Source organism: Ahaetulla prasina, chromosome 12, assembly GCF_028640845.1.
Source record: "Ahaetulla prasina isolate Xishuangbanna chromosome 12, ASM2864084v1, whole genome shotgun sequence".
NCBI lineage: Eukaryota > Metazoa > Chordata > Lepidosauria > Squamata > Colubridae > Ahaetulla > Ahaetulla prasina.
In genome coordinates, this window is record NC_080550.1 from 23,351,913 (window position 1) to 23,375,230 (window position 23,318).

Genomic DNA, 23,318 nt, shown 5'->3' on the forward strand with positions numbered 1-23,318 from the left:
CAAGTTGCTCCACAGATTGATAGTTCTAACTGACAGGAAATTTCTCCTCAGTTCTAGGTTGCTTCCCTCCATGATTAGTTTCCATCCGTTGCTTCTTGTCCTGCCTTCAAGTGCTTTGGAAAATAAATTGACCCCCTCTTCTTTGTGGCAGCCCCTCAAATATTGGAACACTGCTATCATGTCACCCCTCGTCTTTCTTTTCACTAGACTAGACATACCCAATTCCAAAAATCGTCCTTCATATGTTTTAGCCCACCCTCCCCCCAATCATCTTTGTAATCAGAAGGTATTCCTCAATTTAATGACCACAAAGCAGTCTGGAATGTCAGTCGTAAATCATTACAGTTATTAAGGCACCACATGAACAGATTTGAATTTATTACCATGTTTAAAAAGGTTGTAAAACACATTGCTGTGGTTATCAAGCAAATCCAGTATATCCAGTCATTAACCAAATCCACTGAACCGCCGTGGCACAGTGGTTAGAATGCAGTATTGCAGGCTAATTCTGCTGACTGACCGCTGCTGGCAGTTCGATTCTCACCGGCTTAAGGTTGACTCAGCTTCCATCCTTCCGAGGTGGGTAAAATGAGAACCCTGATTGTTGGGGGCAAGAGGCTGACTCTGTAAACTGCTTAGAGAGGGCTGTAAAGCACTGTGAAGCGATATATAAGTGTAACTGCTATCCTTTGGGTGTTTTTGTCGTTTGCAGTCAGAATATGGCAACAAAAAAAATTTCCAATTATGATCTTGTGGCTGCAGGATGCTGAGATCAATTGTAAATGTCAGCAAAATACATTAGGAATTTGACATCATTTTCTTCTGGGTTTCTTCAAATTTCCAATTTAGCCCATTCTCATGAATGTTCAAGTTTATAGTCCTAGAAAGTCTTCAAAAATGACCTCATTTGTCAATATGTTTAAAATTTGTATTACACATTATTTCCACACTTATTTTAAATGCAATTTATGGAACGAGGTTATCTTAACAAAGTATCTACTTTTTTACTCAGTTTATACCTACTGGATTGCCTTTTGTGTTCTGTGCAGATACCAAAAAACAAAGGAACAGAATACTGATCAAATTCAGCAATGATCACCTTTTCCAAACAGCACTGTCTCTTTCTAAATGGTTTTTTTTTCCATTACTGACTAAAAAAAATTCCAATGTGCCAATGTGTTCATTATGTCCCCCAAAATAAGACCTCCCCTGATAATAAGCCCAACCAGGCTTTTGAGCGCATGGCAATAAGGCCAAACGCTTATTTCAGGGTTCAAAAAAATATAAGAGAGGGTGTCATTTTCAGGGAAACACAGTAGATTTCGGTGTTGACATCCAAATTTAAAAACGAAGTGAAACTTAAAGCACCTAGTCTCTTTTTGGAAATTCAACAAAAACTAAAAGGTAGGATGGGAATTGGGGGTGGTGGATAGGGATGGGGATGGGGATGAGGGGAGGGGAGAGGAGAGGAGAGGAGAGGAGAGGAGAGGAGAGGAGAGGAGAGGAGAGGAGAGGAGAGGAGAGGAGAGGAGAGGAGAGGAGAGGAGAGGAGAGGAGAGGAGAGTTCTTCTGGTCCAACCCCCTGCTCAAACAGGAGACCCTATAATTCCAGACAAATAACTGTACAGTCTCTTCTTAAAAACCTCCATTGATGGAGCACCCACAATCTCTGAAGGCAAGCTGCTCCATTGGTTAAATGTGAAAACAATTCTCCTCAATTCCAGGTTGCTTCTCTCCTTGATTAGTTGCCATCCATTGTTTCTTGTCCTGCCTTCAGGTGCTTTGGAGAACAAGTTGACCCTCTCTTCTTTGGAGCAGCCCAAGTAGTTTGCCAATGAATCCATTTTCTCTTTCCTGCTCATCATAAAACCTTATAACCTTTGTAACTTTAGCTGTGGGCATGAATCCAGAATAGTGCCGTTCATACATCAGCAATATATCTATGTTGCCTAATGTGACACACGTCAAGGTAAATGAACGACTGGTTTGTCCTCTATTTGGAAGAGCCCCAAGTCCCTGGCATTGAGATTCAACAGACAAAATACCGGCAGTCCTCAACTTACAACCGTTTGTTTATTGACCGTTCAAAGTTATAACGGCACTGAAAAGAGGGCCTTACGGCCCTCATTGCAGCATCCCCGTGGTCACGTGATCAAAATTTGGCTGCTTGGCAACTGGCATGTACTTATGACGGCTGCAGTCTCCAAATGGTGATGTGATTACCATTTGTTAACCTGCCCAGCTGGTTTCTGCCAAGCAAAGTCAATGGGACAAGCCGGATTCACTTAATGACATGATTCACTTAACAGCTGCAGTGATTCACTTAACTGTGGCAAAAAGGTTGTGAAATGGGATGCAGCTCCCAGAACGGCACTGAAAAAAGTGACTTATGAACGTTTTTCACAGTTGTAGGCACATCACAGCACATCACAGTAACTGTGAGAGGGATCTTGAAGTCTTGTTGGACAACCAGCTAAATATGAGCCAGCAGTGTGCAGCAGCAGCCAAAAAAGCCAAGGCAGTCCTAAATTGCATTAACAGAGGGATACTGCAAAGGAGGTACTACTACCACTCTATAAACCTTAGTAAGACCACACCTAGAACACTGCATCCAGTTTTGGTCACCACACTATAAAAAAGATGTTGAGACTCTAGAAAGAGTGCAGAGGAGAACAACCAAGATGATTAAAGGATTGGAGGCTAAAACATATGATGAACAGTTGCAGAAACTGGGCCTGTCTAGTCTAGGGAAGAGAAGGACCAGGGGAGACAGGATAGCATTCTTCCAATATTTGAGGGGCTGCCACAGAGAGGAGGAAGGGGATCAAGCTATTTTTCAGAGCGCCTGAAGGCCAGAGAAGGAATAATGGATGGAAACTGATGAAGGAGAGATTCAGCCTGGAAATAAGGAGGAATTTTCTGACAGTGAGAGCAATCAAATCATGGAACAGAAGTTGCTTTTGGAAGTTGTGGGAGCTTCATCATTGGAGGCTTTCAAGGAGAGACTGGACTGCCATCTGTCAGAAATGGTGTAGGGCCATGATGGCGAACCTATGGCACATGTGCCTGAAGTGGCACACAGAGCTATGTCACCTGGCATGTGCAGCATCACCCAGGGGTGAAATGTAAAATTTGTTACTACCGGTTCTGTGGGCGTGGCTTGGTGGGGAGGGGGTAATGTGACTGGGTGGTTGTGGCCAACTTTTTTTTTTTACTTTTAAAAGCATTTTTTCTACAACCTCTTCAGCCGAAGAAGTAAAAAAATGCTTTTAAAAGCCTGTGATGATCAGGCAACTCAGCTGGGATCGCCAGAGGGAAAAAAGCTTTTAAAGAGTTCTGACAATCCCAGCTGAGTTGCCTGATCGCCAGAACCTTTTAAAAGCATTTTTTCTACAATCTTTTAAAGGTTCTACAAGCTTTTAAAAGCTTTTTTTTACAACCTCTTCAGCTGAAATGCTTTTAAAGGGTTTCTGACGATCCCAACTGAGCCGGGCGATCATCAGAGGCTTTTTTTTTTACTTTTAAAAGCATTTTTTCAGCTGAAGAAAAATGCTTTTAAAAGCCTGTGATGATCAGGCAACTCAGCTGGGATCGCCAGAGGGAAAAAAGCTTTTAAAGAGTTCTGACAATCCCAGCTGAGTTGCCTGATCGCCAGAACCTTTTAAAAGCATTTTTTCTACAATCTTTTAAAGGTTCTACAAGCTTTTAAAAGCTTTTTTTTACAACCTCTTCAGCTGAAATGCTTTTAAAGGGTTTCTGACGATCCCAACTGAGCCGGGCGATCATCAGAGGCTTTTTTTTTTACTTTTAAAAGCATTTTTTCAGCTGAAGAAAAAATGCTTTTAAAAGTAAAAAAAAAACAACCTCTGATGATCGCGTGGCTCAGCTGGGGAGAGGGGGACAGGGATTTTTGTTACCAGTTCTCCGAACCACCCGTCGCCTCGCTACCGGATCGGGCAATCCGGTCTGAACTGGGAGCATCGCCCATTACTCTTCCAGGTTTCTGGCATGCATGTGCGCATGACGATCAGCTGGTCTTTTTCCGTGAGGCAGTACCAGAAACTGGAAGAGCTGGTCTTCCATTTTCCTGCATGAGCATGTGTGCCAACAAGCTGATCGTTGCGCTGGAACATGCAGACATGTGTGCCGGAAACCCAGAAGAGCAGCTGCCCGCCATGCATGTGCGCGCCAGAAACCAGAAGTTCATTTTTGGGCACATGCATGCATCCTAGGAAGCTCCTCTTCCAGGTTGCAGCTCAGATGAGCGAGCGTACTCTCCCTTGGTTCACCATCACTGGTGTAGGGTCTCCTGCTTGGGTGAGTGGTTGGACTAGATGACCTACAAGATCCCTTCCAACTCTGTTAATCTGTTAAATGATCAAAATTCAGATGCTTTACAATTGACTCATGTTTATGACAGTTGCAGGATCCTGGAGTCATGTGGTTACCTTTTGTGACCTGAGAAGCAAGGTCAATGGGGAAGCCAAATTCACTTAACTATGTTACTAAGCTAACAACTGCAGCGATTCGCTTAACAAATGTGCCAAGAAAGGTTGTAAAATGGGGAGGCAAAACTCACGTAACAACTGTCTTGCTTAGCAATGGAAATTGTGGCCTTGATTGTGGTCGTAAGTCGAGGACTAGCTGCAGGTCCTCAGAACCTAAATTCATCACTGTCGTATTAGTTTTTTAATGGGGAAGGCACAGATTTCCTGCCAGAGATAAGAGTCTTGATGTTCTCAGCATGGATCCCAGAAAACACATGTTCTCAGAGCCAGCTCCAGATGTGCCGAGGCTAAAAATCTGAGAATTGCAATTTTGACAGCTGTAGTCCTAACAAATCCTGGGGAATGCCAGCTTGGAGAAGGCTGCATTTAAAAGAGGTTTGCCAACGGAACTATAATGCTATGCAGGAATTCAGACAACCACATGACAAATTCAGAGATTTCATTCACAGGGGCATCATCAACTAAAATAGGCATTTAAATGTTGTTTCTCTCAATTTTATTACAGCTACACTTTCACCAAGGACTGTATCTCTTCCCTCCCACCCTTCCATAAGACTGCTCTTATCAGTACAAATTAACAATTTGAAGGGCCATTTGACTTATGGGCACAGTGCCATTGTGTGCTTGGAAAGCAGATGACATTGCGAGAGACTGCTTTGCTTGTTAAATCTTGCCTTTCCTCCAGTAGTTGGGGAAGTCTTGTCTCAGGATTTCTCTACATTTTACCCCACAACAACCCTGCGACTAGATGGGGCAGAGAGAAAAATGACGAGTCCAAAGCACGTAGGATTCGTAGAAAGCACGTAGAAAGTTTCCCTCAAGGAGGAACTTGAATCGGAGTCTCTCGAATCCTAATTCCTAACACCTCTGCCTAACTCCCTGCTAATGTGACTTTCTTTGTGTAAACCTAGTGAAGTCTAGTGAAAAGAAGAACCAGGGGAGCCATGAATAGCAGTTTTCCAATATTTCAGGGGCTGCCACAGAGAGGCAGGGGTCAAGCTATTTTCCAAAGCACCCGAAGGCCAGACAAGGAATAATGGATGGAAACTGAAATAGGAGAGATTCCTTTGTCTGTTTTAATAGACATCCGTTTCAATATGGTTTCTTGTCTCCTGGCTTTCTGGAAAGGAGTGAAAACATGGCTCTGTGATTTGCATGGAGAGTCCAGAGGAATCATCTATTCACCAGGGCTGGAAGGGGCCTTGGAGGTCTCCTAGACTAACCCCCTGCTCAAGCCAGGAAGCTTTATACCAGGGGTCAGCAACCTTAAACACTCAAAGAGCCACAAAGATCCTAACCGGAAGCCCCCCCACTTGCCCCCCCCCCCGGTTCAATTCTGGAGCTGACCGGAAGTCCAGTTCCCCCCACCATAGAGTCTCCTCCTAGTGTGCCGTCCTTTGTCCAATGACAACCAGAAGTCCAGTTCCCCCCACCATAGAGTCTCCTCCTAGTGTGCCATCCTTTGTCCAATGACAACCAGAAGTCCAGTTCCCCCCACCATAGAGTCTCCTCCTAGTGTGCCGTCCTTTGTCCAATGACAACCAGAAGTCCTGTTCCCCCCACCATAGAGTCTCCTCCTAGCGCAGTGTCTTTTTCCCAGTATCTGTCCTAACTGAAATCCCTATCAATTGTGGAGCCAACCTGCGACAAAGAGCCTCAGCAGAGGGATGAAAGGGCCACATGCGGCTCCAGAGTCACGGGTTGTTGACCCCTGCTTTATACCATCCTGAACAAATGGTTGTCCAATCTCTTCTAAAAAGCCCCCCGGAGTTGGAGCACCCACAACTTCTAGAGGCAAACTCTTCCAGTGATTCATTGTTCTCGCTGTCAGGAAATTTCTCCTTAGTTCTAGGTTGGATCTCTCTTTAACTTCCACTCATTGCCCTGCCCACTTTGCACTTTGGAGAATAAGTTAGTCCCCTCTTCTCTAGGGATGACAACTATCGTGTCACCCCTAATCCTTCTCTTCAGTAGGCTGAAGGTAAACGGTAAATGTTCCCCTTGCACATATGTGCTAGTCGTTCCTGACTCTATGTTCATCTCCGTTTCAAAGCTGAAAAGCCAGCGCTCTCCGAAGACTTCTCTGTGGTCATGTAGCCAGGATGACTCAACATCAAAGGTGTATGGAATGCTGTTACCTTCCCACCAAAGGTGGTCCCTATTTTTCTACTTGCATTTTTTACGTGCTTTCGAACTGCTAGGTTGGCAGAAGCTGGGACAAGTAACAGGAGCTCACACCATTACGCGGCACTAGGGATTCGAACCGCTGAACTGCCGACTTTTCGATCAACAAGCACAGCGTCTTAGCCACTGAGCCACAGTGTCATCACGTTCATCAGACTAGACATACCCAATTCCAGCAACCGTTCTTCATATGTTTCAGCCTCCAGTTGCCTAATCATCTTGGTTGCTCTTCTCTGGGCACTTTGTAGAATCTCGTCATCTTTTTTGTGTCGTGGTGATCAGGACTGGACTAGTGTGGTTTCACTATGCAGTATTAAGCAGTACTATCATTTTACGTGATCTTTGATACTATTTCTCCATTGATGCAACCCAGGGCTGCACTGGCTTTTTATGGTAACTGCAGCACATGGCTGTCTCATACTTAAGTGGTGATCCAGTAAGAAAATCTAGATCCCTCTCGCAGTTACTACTATTTTGAGTCAGGTACTGCCTATTCTACACTGACGCATTTGTTTTTTCCTGCCTAAATGCAGTTGGGGGGGCTGATTAGTGCCCTGAAAGCCCTCCCTTCAGCTTTTAATTGATTTTCAACAGTGTTATAAATCAGGGGTCTCCAACCTTGGTCCCTTTAAGACTTGTGGACTTCAACTCCCAGAGTCCCTCAACCAGCAAAGCTGGCTGAGGAACTCTGGAAGTTAAAGTCCACAAGTCTTAAAGGGACCAAGGTTGGAGACCCCTGTTATAAATCATCCTTTCAAAAATGTTTAACCTTTATGTACTGTTTTTATGTTGTTATTTTTTTTTATTGTACACCAACCAGAATCCTTCTGTAAAGGAGATGGGTGGTTCCAGGATGGATGGATGGATGGATGGATGGATGGATGGATGGATGGATGGATGGACAGATAGGCAGATAAATAAATGGATGGACGGATGGATGGATGGATGGATGGATGGATGGATGGATGGATGGATGGATGGATGGATGGACGGACAGACATTTTTTTTTACATTACTTTCAATACTTACCCTTTTCCTGGACTCTTCAATGGCAGACAGCAAAGCATTATCCTTTTCATTTTTTAGGAATCCCTGTAGGGAAAAGTACAATTTCCATTAAAAATCAGCTTAGCTTGAAAAGGACATTTGGCACTTCCTACGTGGTTGGTGTAAGCTTTGCTTGCAAGGTCAAACAACTTTCAGCTCCCATTTGCGTCAAAGAGAATGTTCTTGAACTTGAGAAAAAAAAAGGAAAATGCCAATAAACTGAATGTGGGAAGTTCATTAGTCTCCTTTCAATAAAGTACACAACTGAATCATATGAACTCTTGGCAGTTGACTCCTGATTTCCTTTTCTCTTATTTCTGGACTTGGATTCTGCTTCCTCTCTCCCCCAATTTACAAGAGCCCTGATGAAAAACAGGAGGGTGGCTGATAAACAGAGATAATAAGTCTGCCTAACCATGTTAAATAAATTTAAAAACTGGAAGAGAATAGTTCAGCCAAGGAACCGGCTGCTCCCTTAGATATACAAATATCCGCAAAAACATGTAAATTTTAAAATATAACATATAAAAATGCACCAGAGACAAATTCCTTATGTGTCCACTCATACTTGGCCAATAAAGTATTCTATTCTATTCTATTCTATTCTATTCTATTCTATTCTAAACTTGCCTTACACACTGTAAGCCGCCCTGAGTCTTCGGAGAAGGGCGGGATATAAATGTAAATAAATAAAAAAAAAACTGTCAGAGACAGAGGTGGGTTTCAACAGGTTCTGGCCAGTTCTGAGAACCGGTAGGGGAAATTTTGAGTACTTCGGAAAACCAGTAGTAAAAATTCTGACTGGCCCCGCCCCCATCTATTCTCTGCCTCCCAAGTCCCAGCTGATTGGGAGGGAATGGGGATTTTGCAGTAATTTTCCCCGGGAGTGAGGAGGAATGGAGATTTTACAGTATCCTTCCCCTGCCATGCCCACCAGTCCACGCCCACCAAGCCATGCCACAACCACCAAGCCACACCCACAGAACCGGTAGTAAAAAAATTTGAAACCCACCACTGGTCAGAGAGCAAGTGGATGGACTATATTGCTGAAGCTAGAAACAGTCATAACTAACATTTTACAGAGTAGAGTAAAGTAGGGTAGGGTAGGGTAGGGTGGGGTTTGGTGGGAAGGGGCGGGGCGGGGCGGGGCGGGGCGGGGCAGGGCAGGGCAGGGTAGAACAGAACAGAACAGAACAGAACAGAATGGAACGGAAGGGAACAGAACCAAACAAAATGAACAGAACAGAATTCTTTATTGGCCAAGTAGGATTGGACTCACGAAAGAAATTTGTCTCTGGTACATAAGCTCACAGTGTACATACAAACAAGTTATAAATCCTGGTCAAAAACATAACTCCAAATTCCAACGATCCTTAATTTCCCTTTCCCATTTTACAAGGGACGATATCAGGTAAGCAAGCAGTGACCACCTTGGAGAATAACAAAATTGATGTTTTAAAAAAAGAAAACAAATCTTGTTGAAAAAAGCCCCGTTACCAGACTAAGGAAGAAATGCTTAAAAACAAGAGTCAGTCTGAACACAGTTGCCGATGCGCTGGATTCAGATGCAACAAACCAAAATGCAAACTCATTGTGGGTGAAGGCAAAGAATTGTGAGGCTTCTTATGATCAATTCTGAGCTCAGCTTTTTTTTCAGTTGCTGCTGTTGTTCCATTTCCCATGTGTGAATCTTATTAAAGTAGACCAACAAAGATGCCAATAGCACTTAGACTTATATACCGCTTCACAGTGCTTTCCAGCCCTCTCTAAGCGGTTTACAGAGTCAGCCTCTTGCCCCCACCAATCTGGGTCCTCATTTTACCCACTTCGGAAGGATGGAAGGCTGAGTCAACCTTGAGCCTGGTGAGATTCGATCTGCCAAACTGCTGAAGTAGCCTGCAGTCCTGCACTCTAACCACTGTGCCAATACAGGCAGTCCTCAACATACGAACCACAACTTCCCACTGCTACAACTTTTCTGGCCACGGCTGCTAAGTGAACCACTTGCAATTGTTAAGCTAGTAACACCATCGCTAAATAAATTTGTCTTCCCCATCAATTTGCTTCTCCTGAATATCACAAAAGGTGATCGTGTGACCCTGAGACATTGCAACTGTTGTAAGTCCATGCCAGTTGCCAAGCATCCGAATTTTGATCATATGACCATGGAGAGGTGCAAAGCTGTCATGAATTACTTTTTTCAGTGCTGTTGTTACTTCAAACGGTCACTAAAGGAATGGTTGTAAGTCAAGGACTATCCGTATTCCTTCCAGAAGCAGATTTAGGAACGACTGAAGGATTTTTTAGTTAAAACACAAATTTCTGCTAGGAAACATGACTTTTTTTTTTTTGTATTCCAAATATTTTTTTATTAAGTTGTTAAGTATTATAAAATACAAAAGTAAATCAAAGAGCAATGAGGAGGGATGGGAAAGGGGAAAGAGAAATGAGGAAAGATAGGGAAAAGAAAAAGAAGAAGCAGGCATTAGCAACAAATCACAGCTTTTTGTTTTTCCATAATAATATGAACAAAGGCCAGGAAATATGGCTCTTTGTGGTCACTGACAATTGTTAACTCTATCTTCAGCCGCTGGGGCTCCCATCGAGAGGCATGCAGATGTGCTAATACACCTATCAATAGGTTCCTTGGCACACGGCAAGGTTCCTGCCATACCAAATTCCATCCTTAATTCTTTTTTTTTTTAATGAATGGAAATCTGTCTCAACATAACTTGCATGCCTAACAATGCGCCTCTGAGACCCAAGTAGATGCCACGGGCATTTTTTAATAAATCAAAAGATGAATGGCTGCAGCCCAGTCCCAGAGACAGAGGTGGTTTTCAGCAGGTTCTGACCAGTTCTGGAGAACCGGTAGCGGAAATTTTAAGTAGTTCGGAGAACCGGTAAATACCACCTCTGACTGGCCCCACCCACATCTATTCTGTCCTTCCCAGTCCCAGCTAATCGGGAGAAAATGGAGATTTTACAGTATCCTTCCCCTGCCACGCCCACCAAGCCGCGCCCACAGAACCGGTAGTATTAAAAAAATTGAATTCCACCAAAGCCCAGAGAGGGCACATCTGCATGCCTCTCAATGGGAGCCCCAGCGGCTGAAGAGAGAGTTAACAATTGTCAGTGACCACAAAGAGCCATATTTCCTGGCCTTTGTTCATATTATTATGGAAAAGAGAGGGTTGTATTGGGACACATCTACCAAAACGGGAACCGTTTTGAGAGTGTCCCTAATATGCTGTCAAAATCTCAGTGTGTTCTCTAACCCAGGATGGGGGTTGTCATCTAGCCAAGGTAAAAAGAGTGTTGTGGACCAGGGGTCTCCAACCTTGGCAACTTTAAGACTTGTGGACTTCAAGTCCCAGAATTCCTCAGCCAGCTTTGCTTTGTGGAGTTGAAGTCCACAAGTCTTAAAGCTGCCAAGTTGTACACTGTTGTAGTTTTTGTGGGCTTCCTTCCCTTCCATATTGAAAAAAAGGATTATGAAAACTGCCATCAGCTTCAGGGGGGTGGGGGGGGGAGACAGGATTTGAATGACATGGTGGCTCAGTGGCTAAGATGCTATAACCAGGGATCATGGGGGATATTGTAAAATTTAGCAGACATTGTAAGCTATTAAGGGAACAGTAAAAATGTCCAAAGAGCAGAAAAGTAAAAGGTGTTCTTCACATATTATAGAACCAAAAGTAACATGGGAACACAGCTGCAACATTCAACTTTTAAAATATTTTAAGGTTGTAAGTGGATTAGATTTTTCAAAAATTAACAGCGTCACTTTCCATCTCTGCTTAAGGTATAATGAGGTTACTCAACAGCTTCTTAAATAGTAAGGAGAGTAGTAAGGAGAGATTCATCATAACTTAATTTCCTGAAGGATGAGCAATTTGAGCTGGAGTTAAACACATCATCAGTTTGGAATCATTGTACAGCCACAAGAGACCCATGTCCGTTCCCCCATGAATTCCAGTGACCCTTACCTAGCACCAATTTAGCTTGGATTGTCAGTTGCTCAGATTTATGGTCAGGCGCAAATAACCAAGAAGAAGAAGATGAGTTCAAAGCACTAAGAGTGTATTCTTCCCACCTATACACAAGAATCTGGGCAACTAATAGTCCAAGCTAAAATGGCGCTAGATAAGTCAATGGAATTCATGGGGGGGAGGGGGAGGCATGGGTCTTTTGTGGCTGTGCAATGATTCCAATCTGATGATGCATTTAACCCCGCCCTCCATCTCAGCCTGCTCATCTCCTACATCAGGGGTCTCCAATCTTGGCAACTTGAAGACTTGTGGACTTCAATTCCCAGAAGAGTGCTTTGCTGGCTGAGGAACTCTGGGGGTTGAAGTCCACAAGTCTTCAAGTTGCCAAGATTGGAGACACCTGTCCTACATCTTCTCTGCAATGTGCAGCCACAGACAGCTGCAGATGGACAGTCTGTCTCGTTCCTAGGAAGCAACATGCAATGGAGTGAAACAAACAGAATGTTAAAATGTAAAAATATTTATGTAGCTACTTATCAAGCACCATCTAAATTATATGAAAGTAACCAAAATATCTTTACAATCCCCAAGGCACGTCACCACTTTTGAGCACCCCTAATGTTTGGAAATTGAAAGCTGAAAAATTTTGACGTCCTAAATTTGCTTTTGGAATTTGGGGGGAATTTTTTTGCAAATAGGTTCCAAGCCTGGGAAGCCTGGCCTAAAATCACCTGGGTGTCATCCAGAAGTTTAAATGCAAGCATTCAAACAAACCCTACATTCCTGCTGCCTCTGAGTGCTGGTACTTTCCAAAGATTCACTTCTCATTTACCTACTTTCAATAGCATAGCTTATATAATTCAGGAACATGTTTCATACATTGCTCATGACTTCAGTCCTAATGTTATTGCACTCTCTAATCTGATTATTATTTAAATCCAGCCACTCAGTGTTTTACAAAGCAATCGGTCACCGGAATTTGAGAGCTGTGCTTACGATGTTTCTGGGTCCAATGTGTTAAATGTCTTTTTTCTTATGGTCCTTAGATCTCTCTTTTAACCACCCGTGGTCACATTCTCCTTTTCATATCGCTCTTAGGATTAATCCACTACCTGCTTTAAGTCTCCTCCTTCCTGCCTGCCACTGATTTGGAGTGAAGCTTTGAGGCCTAAAGATGCTAATTTACTGCAGCAGAGCTAAGATTTTCTTGCCAATCCTATTCATAGCCTTCAAAGTGTCAGAAAGAGGGGCAATTAACACTCTACATGACAGGCAACTTATCCCTTATTCTGCAGCGGATAAGAGTAAAGCAAAGGAAGGAATTCACAACTCCCAACACTTTGGAGAAGATTCAGTTTGTCACTATTACAGGGGTCTCCAAACTTGGCAACTTTTAAGACTTGTGGATTTCAATTCCCAGAGTTCCTCAGCCAGCAGAGCACTCTTCTGGGAGTTGAAGTCCACAAGTCTTAAGGTTGCCAAGTTTAGAGACCCCTGCACTATTAGAAGGCTTTTTGTGTGTGTGTATGTCAGAAAAATTCAGAACCAAAGGTTCTGGACTTTATTTTTCCTCGAAGACGTTCTTGAAGAAGCTTCTTAGATAAAAAGTGAAACGTCTTCGAGGAAAAATAAAGGAAGTCCAGAACCTTTGGACTCTGAAACAAAAGTCCAGTTGCCTTTTGAAGATGCAGCTTTGGAACAACTCTCAGAGCTGAAGAAGCTTCTTGGATGAACAGCAAAACGTCTTCAAAGAAAAAAAACCAAAAAGTCCAGTTGCCTCTTAAAAAAACAAAAAGCACCTTTAGGACAACCGTGACCTGGATGATGGAGAATCTCCATAAAGCCTCAGTATGGTTTGCTGGGAGCTCATAAATTCCAAAAGGCAGAATCAATAAAAAATAACCCAAATGATCTCATGAGCACTTTTTGTCCTTCTCATCCATCGGATGGAAGAATACCGGGAATCCTCAATTTACAACAACCATTTGTTTAGTGACCATCTGAAATTACAACAGCGCTGAAAAACGTGACTTAGGACTGTTTTTCACTCTTACAATCGTTGCGGCATCCCAGGGTCACGTGATCAAAATTCGGATGCTTGGCAACAGGTTCGTATTGTGATGGCTGTTGCGGTGTCCTGGAGTCACGTGATCACCTTTTTTTTCTGACAAGCAAAGTCAACAGGTAAGCCAGCTTCATTTAACAACAGTGTTACTAACTGAACAGCTGTAGTGACTCGCTTAAAAACCCGTGGCAAAAAAGGTCGTAAAATGGGGCAAAATTCACCTAACAAATTTTTCACTTAGCAACAGAAATTTCGGGCTCAGTTGCGGTCACTTTCTTCAGTGCCATTGTAACTTTGAACAGTCACTGTTGTAAGTCAAGGACTCACCTGTACATAGCACCACAAATGATTGAACTACGTTTTTTAAAAAAACAAATAAATGAATGAATATATAAAGAACAGTTTCTCCCTTTTTGGAAGGGGGTTTGGGTGGAGATGCCAGCAGAGTCAAAGTTAGGCATTTTCTGAATTGAAAAATGTTTGCCATCACTCTGATAGGATGACTGATAGTGGTGCAGTGGTTAGAGTACAGTACTGCAGGCTACTTCTGCTGATCACTGGCTGCCAGCAGTTTGGCAGATCGAATCTCACCAGGCTCAAGGTTGACTCAGCCTTCCATCCTTCCCAGGTGGGTAAAATGAGGACCCAGATTGTTGGGGGCAAGAGACCGACTCTGTAAACCGCTTAGAGAGGGTTGTAAAGCACTATGAAGCGGTGTATAAGTCTAATTGCTAGTGCTATGACACAGAGCAAATGAACAGGACTGTCGTGGAGCGAAGAAGGGCCATGTGGGTGTTTCTTTACAAACAAAAAAACAGGTGTCTATCCAGAGAGCAAAGCCTTTAAAATCTGCCGGTCGACAACACTCAGTCACACTGGTTCACCAGAGTGCAATTTTCCCATTATAGCAAGATTTATGGCCTTTTTAAGAGCAATTGCTGCAATTATCTTTCAGTCCGCACCACAGATAGATGATTTCTTCAAACAAACACTTCCCTTTGTTTTCATTTCCTGTGGATGCATTTCCTCTTTAGAGATAGGCAACAGGCCACTCTTAACAGTATTTAGAAAAAGGAAAAGCCATCCAGAATAACTGGGTTTAAATTTTAGATTCACAGGGTGGGGACGAGATCGTCTCTGCGTTGTTTCAATGGGGCTTTTAAGTCTTCAGCATTCTTCTTTATGCGCATATCTGAATGCTAATTCAATCATAGGTAGCCAACCAGTGTAGTAAGAGCTGCTTCTCCTGATTACAGTTTTTCATCTAATTATATCTGTACTCTGTAAGATGCATGCAAATAAAATGAGCCGTAAGAGGTATTCGGTTCCTTTTGTATTGGTCTGCTTGGCTCCCAAATCTTTAGGAAATGGAACAAAATTAAAAACAAAACCCAGAGCTACCGAGGCATTGAAATGTTTTGCTGGACGGGCATCCTGAAAAGGTCATTCTCGAAAAGGTCAGCGGGGTCTGATGAGAGGGGAAGAATCTGAAGCGTCCTTGGAAAAGAAACGCCCCGATTTTGACGTGATGGTATTTCTCTTTCGGGTTTATTAAAATGCAGATGAGTTGCTTGCCTTCCTAATGACATCTGAAAATGTTCTGAAGAGGCCATAAAGACAATCACCCGGGAAATAAATGGACCCTCAGTTAGAATTAGACAGTAAATATGCTTTTTAGGCAATTTTTTAAAAGAAAAAAGAATATGGGTCAGTTATTAGTTGTCTGCTGATTGACAGACACTGTAGAATCACATCGGCAGTATAGGTGATATAATTCCTACGAAAATCTTTTAAAGCAAGTTTGTGAAGAGAACTGTGAAATCAGATTGGACTTCAAATTTCATTAGGATGCTTTTCTGTCTATCTATCTACCTACCTACCTACGGTACCTACCTATCTTCTATCATCAATTTCTCTGTCTGTCTACCTGCCAGTTTATATCTATCTATCTATCTATCTATCTATCTATCTATCTATCTATCTATCTATCTATCTATCTATCTATCTATCTATCTACCTATCTGATCTATCTCTATCTATCTAATCTATCTCTATCTAGCTTTCTAGCTATCTCTAGCTATCTAATCTCTATCTATCTATCTATCTATCTATCTATCTATCTATCTATCTATCTAATCTATCTATCTCTATCCATCTATCTATCTATCCATCCATCCATCCATCTATCTATCACCTTAAATAGATCTATCACCATTATCATCTATTATCCATCTCTCTCTATCTTTTTCCTTCTATCATCTATCTATCACCATTATCATCCATCCATCCACCCAACTCATATGCAATTCATTTTGCCAACAGGTGGTTCTAGTTGGCTTACAAGATAAAAACACCAATGTAAGACATTAAAATATTAAAACGATGGCTGTTAACATTAAAATTAACAAAGATGGCTGAGGTAGCAAGCAAAATACAAATGAGATGTAGGACAACCACAACCACCTCCAGTATGAAGACCCTCTTGGAAAGGGTCGTTTTTCTTTAGCATTGCCGGATTTTCGAGTTAAAAAAATAACCAACTCTTGCTTCCGCCTGTTACGGCACAGAAAATCAGGCTGAGCAAACGATCCATAGAGTTTTTAGGAATGTCAGCTGCACGACTGGAAATGCAGGCTGTGCCTGTGAGCTAAAGATCTAGGTCGATCCAAAAAGGAGAGCTTGTTTGCATTCTCGGGGGCATCCAGAAGTTAAGCACCTGCAGGGTATTACAATGAGTTTGGAGCTGGCTACTTGTTACACCTGCAGGATAACAACTGGATTACAAAGTTTGCCTGCAATCTCCTACTTCTTTTAGCATCGGATCGCCTGAGCCACGAGAACGGCAGAAGCTGTGTAGGAGATTATTTTAAAAGGAAGGGAAGGACATGGTGAAGCAACAGCGGCCAGGATCCCAGCGAGCAAAGCCAACCCATTGTTTGACATAGCAGCATTTTCCAAAGCAGGGCATTATAGCAGTGGGGGAAACCAATAAAAATATGCTCGTTGATTCTTTCAAGGGATCTCTACAACTGCAATACGAGGAGGATATCAAATATATATATATATCCCTGATACATGGCAAGGCGTGAAGCTAGAACTAAAATGCTGAGGGTGAAGCCAGTGGACAGGTGTAATCGTGGCTTGATGTGGCCCTAAAGCAGGGGTGTCAACTCAAGGCATGGGGGCTGGATCCAGCCTGCGGGGGGGGGGTGTTAAATCTGGCCTGCGGGACCACCCTGGAAACAGCAAAGTACCAGCCCACGGTGCCTCTGCCAGGGAAAACAGAGCTCAGGAAGGCCGCAGGCGGCCCTCCTGAGCTCTATTTTCCCTGGCACAGGGTTGCAGGAGGCCATTGCAACCGAAAATGGAGCTGGGGAGCCCGTTTTCTCTGGCAGAGCGCGCAGGTGGTTAAATGGCTGCTGGTTAAGTTTGCTCAGTATAGGGAAATATGACTTGCCTTGAAGCAGGAAAGGAGAGAAGAAAGAGGAACGAGAGTGGGAAGGGAAAATAAAGGTAAAAAATATAAAAAATATGATCTGAGCCGCAGTGGCGCAATGGTTAGAGTGCAGTACTACTTCTGATGCCTGCTGGCTGGCTGCAGTTTGGCAGTTTGAATCTCACCAGGCTCCAGGTTGACTCAGCCTCCCATCCTTCCGAGGTGGGTAAAATGAGGATCCAGATTGTTGGGGGCAAGAGGCTGACTCTGTAAACCGCTTAGAGAGGGCTGTAAAGCACTGTGAAGCGGTATATAAGTGTAAGGGCTATTGCTATTGCTATTGCTACCCCAAGGTTTCCCATCACATCAAGCCATGCTTTGAGGTTACCCCTTATCAGCTTATAGTGGTTCCATACTGGTCGTCCTTGTGTTACAACTATTCGTTTATGACCATTAGAAGTTTCAACGGCACTGAAAAAAGGGACGGATGACATTTTCCCCATTTATGACCGTTACAGCATCTGCATGCTTATATGGTCATAACTGAGGTGCTCTGGCAACTGGCGTGATTTAGGAAAGTTGTACTGCCCCGGGGTCATGTGATTACCATCTGTGCAACCTTTCCAGCTGGCTTCCGACAAGCAAAGCCAGAATAACGGAGCAGAATATTAGAGTTGGAAGGGACCTTGGAGGTCTTCTAGTCCAACCCCCTGCTCAGGCAGGAAACCCTATACACCATTTCAGACACATGGTTGTCCAAGCCAATGGAGAAAGCTGGATTCGTGCCACTCGCTGTACAAGTGCTGTGATTCGCTTAACCATGGCAAAAAGGTCATAAAATGGGACAGCACTCCCTTAACTTGCTCAGCAACAGAAATTTTGGGCTCAGTTGTGGTCGTAAGCCAAGGACAACGGTGCATGTTGTGCTGCATGGCTGCAAGCTTGCAAAGGAAGCCATCAATGTTGCCGTGAAGCCGAAGGCTTCTTCAGGCAACCCAGAGAAAGGATGCTTGGCTTACTCTGTTAAGTCGTGTAATGTGCTTCACCGATTATATATGGCGTCTTCCGTTTGAAGCCAGGTGATGTGGAAGAGCCAGGCGGACATGGTTTCAAACAAAGCTGGAGATGGAGGAGCTGTTGGGGCTGATCTTAAACAGGAGAAGAAACGTGTGTGAGAATGGGGAGCTAAGTTAAATGAAAATGGCAAAATCCAGGACCCCGATAAGACTCACTGCAGCACTTTTAACAATCCTCATTTGTGGAAATGTTCTTTTGGGAATGGGGAGCAAGTCACTCTGGGCTTAAGTACTCTGAAAAACTGCGGACTATGGAGGGGCAGGAGCCATTAGGAAGAATCGTGCGCTTTGCCTTGCCTTTACAAAGGACCAAGCCGTTCCTAAACCCCTGATAAACGGATCATGTCTCCCCTACTTGCTGTTATCAGGCTGTAACCCTAAACCACAAAATCATCCATTAAGGAAACAAAAGAGAGAAGATGGCTCCAAGTGTGAGCAAGAAACGGTGCAGCGAAGGCACTGCACAAGGAATGACTCCCTGGTTGGTTGGGTAGGTGGGTGATAAGTAGGGATCTCCCACTGCCTCGCCGACCTCATTCCCAGATGCTCAGCCACTCCTTACCTTGGAATGGTCAGACCGTAGGGAGACATACTGTCAGCATGGAAGCCATCTTTTTCGTTGGATCTTCAGGCTTGCCACATGTACTACTGTTGGAAACTAGGAGGGGGAATTGTATGGAGCATGGGTAATATATAGCCATAATAACATTCCTTTCTCAGAAAGTCAAGGACACCTTGCCCTGCGCCTGGAAGGTTGGAACTGGGAGGCATCTCCAGTTAGGATGGTGCATTGATTGGACCATGTGATGGACATGTGGATGCTGGGCAGGGACTTGAACTTTACTTTGGGAAAGCTTTCAGATTCAGATTTGCCCAGATGTGCCAATCCTCTAATAAAACGGAATTTTGAGGAAACTCAAGCCTCCGAGTTTTCTTTCGTTAGGGGTGTTACTTAAAACCCTGACACATACATGCCAAGGGACGTTGGACCACTATGATGGCTCTCTTAGATATACAGTTAGTCTTTGACTGGCAACCACAACTGGGAGCAGAATTTTCATCGTTAAGCAAAGCGAGTTGTTAATTGAGCCACGACCAATTTTACAATCTTTTTGGCCATGGTTGCAAAGCAAATCACTGCAATTAAGTGAATCGGGGTGGTCATTAAACAAATCCAATCCCACCCACCTCCCACCCACCCCCGTTGACTTGGCTTGTTGCAAGCTGAAATGGTAATCACATGACCCTGGGATGCTGCAACCCCTGTACCTACGTGCCAGTTGCCCAAGTGCCCGACTTTCAATCGTGACCGTGAGAATGCTGCAATAGTCAGAAGTATGAGGACAGTGATAGCACTTAGACTTATATACCGCTTCACAGTGCTTTACAGCCCTCTCTAATTGGTTTATAGAGTCAGCCTATTTCCCCCAAGCAATCTGGGTCCTCATTTTACCAACCTCAGAAGGATGGAAGGCTGAACCAAACTTGAGCCGGTAAGGATTGAACTGCTGGCAGTCTGCAGAATTAGCCTGCAATACTGCGTTCTAACCACTGCGTCACCACGGCTCTTGATTGTAAGGGTAGGTCACTTGTAAGTCACTTTTTTCTATGACATTGTATCTTCAAAGATTCACTAAATGAATGGTTGTAACCTATTAAAACTCCTCAGTTTAATCCTGCTACTGTAGAAGCCAGTGATGTCAAACACATGACATGCACATCAAAAGTGACACATCGTAAAGATTTGGGTGGCACGCCAGCATTTACTACCACCCAACAATGACTGTACTCAAAACCGCATCCCATTCTCGTGCAATTTTTGGAGGCTATGTGTAAAAGATGTGCGCTCTCGCACAGCCTCCAGACCCTCCGAAAATGAGGTTATTTCACTCACGTCTCATTTTTTGTAATTATTTCACATTTTGTTGTATTATAGGTAGCACCACGCAGCATGGTGTACCATTTTTTTTCCAAATAAACAAATGAATACGTTAAAAAATTCATTTTTCTTTTGTTTGGGGGTGGGTGGGCGGGTGGGTGTGCATGAGACGCCAGCAGGATCGAGTTGGGCGTTTTCCGAAATTTTTGACAAGCTGAGCGCAAAAGGTGATATATAATAAGCTCAGAATTCAAGCAGTCTGTTTCAGTCAAGAAGAGCTCGGACCATTCAGAACAAGGGGACCAGCCACCCCCAATTGACTGGGCACACGAAATCATCATTTTACGGGACATGGAAGATTCAGGAAAGGTGTAGCAAAAGGAGGAAGGGGGCGCTAAATAGTCAGCACTGTCACCGGGCCACATTCTTGGATGATGCCTGAAGCCATTTTGTTTCCTTTATTTTATTCCCCGATTTTATCTAAACTGCCCTAGGGGGCTTTTTTGGGGGGGTTGGGAAGGGGAAGGAAAGTAGGATCAGAACGCTTAAAACAGATTTGTTTTATTGGCTAATTAAACTCCCTGCTCTCACTTAGGGAAAATTGATAACATCATTCAGTCTCTGATCATCTCCTCCTCCTTCTTCTCTTGTAATTTTGTTCAGGCGGCATTCCCACCAATTTTGATAAATAAAACCAATAAATTAATGTTCACAGTGCGTAAGGGGGGGGGGCATACAAATGCCTGCTATGGATTCGTTTAGACTCCTTTGTTTTATTCTACTCCAGGTGTTTAGTTTTGCATTGATACTCTGCTAAAAAGAATAATAAGGTTATTTATTTGTTTGTGAATTCGGATGGCAGACATTACTGCTCTCGTCTCCATTTTCTCCCACAAAAAATACCCTTGTGACGAAGGAAGAAGCTCTGGGCTGAGACATTGTAATTCTAAATGAAAGGAATGGTATTCCAAAGAAGGAGCTGTGTAAACATTTTAAAAGACAAAACATAAATATATTTAACCAATGTTCCCAATTTCTACTTTTCTCAGTGCTTGAGGGCTACAGTAATCACTTTAAAACTTCATTGCTGCTTGGAATTCAGAAAAAAAGGAAAGATAAAGGATTTATCTATTACAGAATAACAAAACAGCAGAGTTGGAAGGGACCTTGGAAGTCTTCTACTCCAACCCCCTGCTCAAGCCAGAGACCCCATACCATGTCCAAATGGAGGTCTGTCTCTTTTTAAAAGCCTCCACAATTGGGCTGGAAAGCTATAGGTTTTCTTACGTTTTAATTCATGGTTTAGACCTGAATTTGGAATTAATATGAAGCTAAATTCGGGATAAATCCATATAAGACAATCTTATCAGAACAAAGTAAGTTATTAACCAAAGTTTCAGTGCTGCTTTCCAGCTGGTTCAAAAATTTCTGGACCATTCTGAAATTTCTCAGAAATAAATTGCTCTGAGCTGAGATATTAAATATTTTTAGTATTAGCTTCGTCCAGTGAGGATAAACATAGAAATCTGAATTTTAAAGCTTGTGAAATGTCTCAGAAAGTGTAACCCATGCTCTGTATAGAGAAAAATGCAAAGTGATAACAAACAATGCTTCATATCTTCTGGACTAGCCAGCCTGGCATTCATATTATACTTTCAACCAAATACATGTTTTATGAATGGCCACAAAATATAATCCTTGGGCAAATGCCCAGGCATAATTAGCACTTCCTCGGATTTTTCCAGCCAAACAATAATAGTGATGGAAGCGATAACCATTTGATTTATAAGGCTGCTAATCAAAATTAATTCAAGGAAATCCGACCAATTCCAACCGCCTTGATCCATGCGCCTTCTCAGAACTGAGAAATGCCAGAACTAGACTCATAATTTCAGGGTGTCCCCCAGAATCATTTCTCACCAACAAGATTTTTAAAAGTTCGTTCTTATTTTATTTATTTATTTATTTTTTAAAGGAATTCTTTCTTGAATCTGGAGCCAAAGTGATCCAGACTAGCAAGAGCATCTTTCTCTAAATGAACAGGGGAACGCCCTAAATCAGCTCAAGTCGTTGTGATGCCATTTTATGGCGTTGTGCTGCCATTTTAGTAGTACAGTTACCCGGGTGCCTTTAGGGGGGAGGGGGGCAGGGAGGGGAAAGGGGAAAAAAAAGGAAGAAAAATCATCTCCATTTGCAAGCTTCTCCAGTGTATCTCGTTCCTGCCGAACGAAATTGAGTTTCTGCACTTAAGTTTGTAGGGCAAAAAGTCAACGGCTGATCTAGAAGGACCCCGCCTTAATTCTCCGCAGTCAAGATAGTTTAGAGGCTTGTGGAAATGCCCTTTTTACGCAGGTATATAGAAAGTGGAAGGACCACTCTCCACCCCTATGCCCCACCCTATACCACCATAAAAGCAGGTTGTATTTCTTGAAAAGGAAGAAAAAGGAAATATTGACTTGATTTCTCTCGCTCTTTGCTTCCCCTCCGGAAGAAACAGTTACCAAATTTTACTAGGGCCCTTTGTCTCTTTGTTTCACAGCATAGATGCCAACAAGTTAGCTATTTCAGGAAATCTTAGATGCTCTTCGGCAGATGCCAACGGATCAAAGCGTGACTTTGCCGTTCCCTTGTGGTAGATTTGTCCAGAGTGGTAGCACACCCTACTATTTCATTTTATTTATTAGGAAGCCCACCCACCCACCCACCCAAGCAATTAACGCTGCAGCAGACCCTCCACTCAATTTCTGAGATTTAAAAGGCAATCGTTCCCTCTTCATTCTCTGCCATGTCACTCCCACTTTTTTTCTTTTTTTTAAGATCGAGTCCTTTGGCGTTCTCTCTTTAAGGAAGGCTTTGCACCTTTTTATTTAAAAAAAAAGTAAAAATCACTTCTGCAGGCTGATTTTTATAGCACACGCATGTTCTTGCACGTGGGCAGGGTTCAGAACTTCACATAACCCCCATCCTCTTAAACATAGCTCGCGTAGGTGCTCCATACTCATTCCCTCCCCCCCCTTGTCCATCCTACCCACTCATTTAGCTTGGATTCCTTTAAGCTTCAAGGCTGTTTTAAATATGATGCTTCGTTTTCCCTCGGAGTCCAGGATAACCTGTTTTGCCGTTGAAGCATT

General features: G+C 43.2%; 1 protein-coding gene across 1 annotated transcript in view; it reads right to left on the reverse strand.

The window, feature by feature from the left end:
• The window catches only part of NUP93 (nucleoporin 93), a 127,745-nt gene that overhangs the window by 41,213 nt on the left and 63,214 nt on the right, over positions 1–23,318 (reverse strand). The window contains exon 4 of the mRNA XM_058155230.1: positions 7,722–7,784. Within this exon, the coding sequence (XP_058011213.1) occupies positions 7,722–7,784 (63 nt within the window). The remainder of the gene's footprint in view (positions 1–7,721; positions 7,785–23,318) is intronic.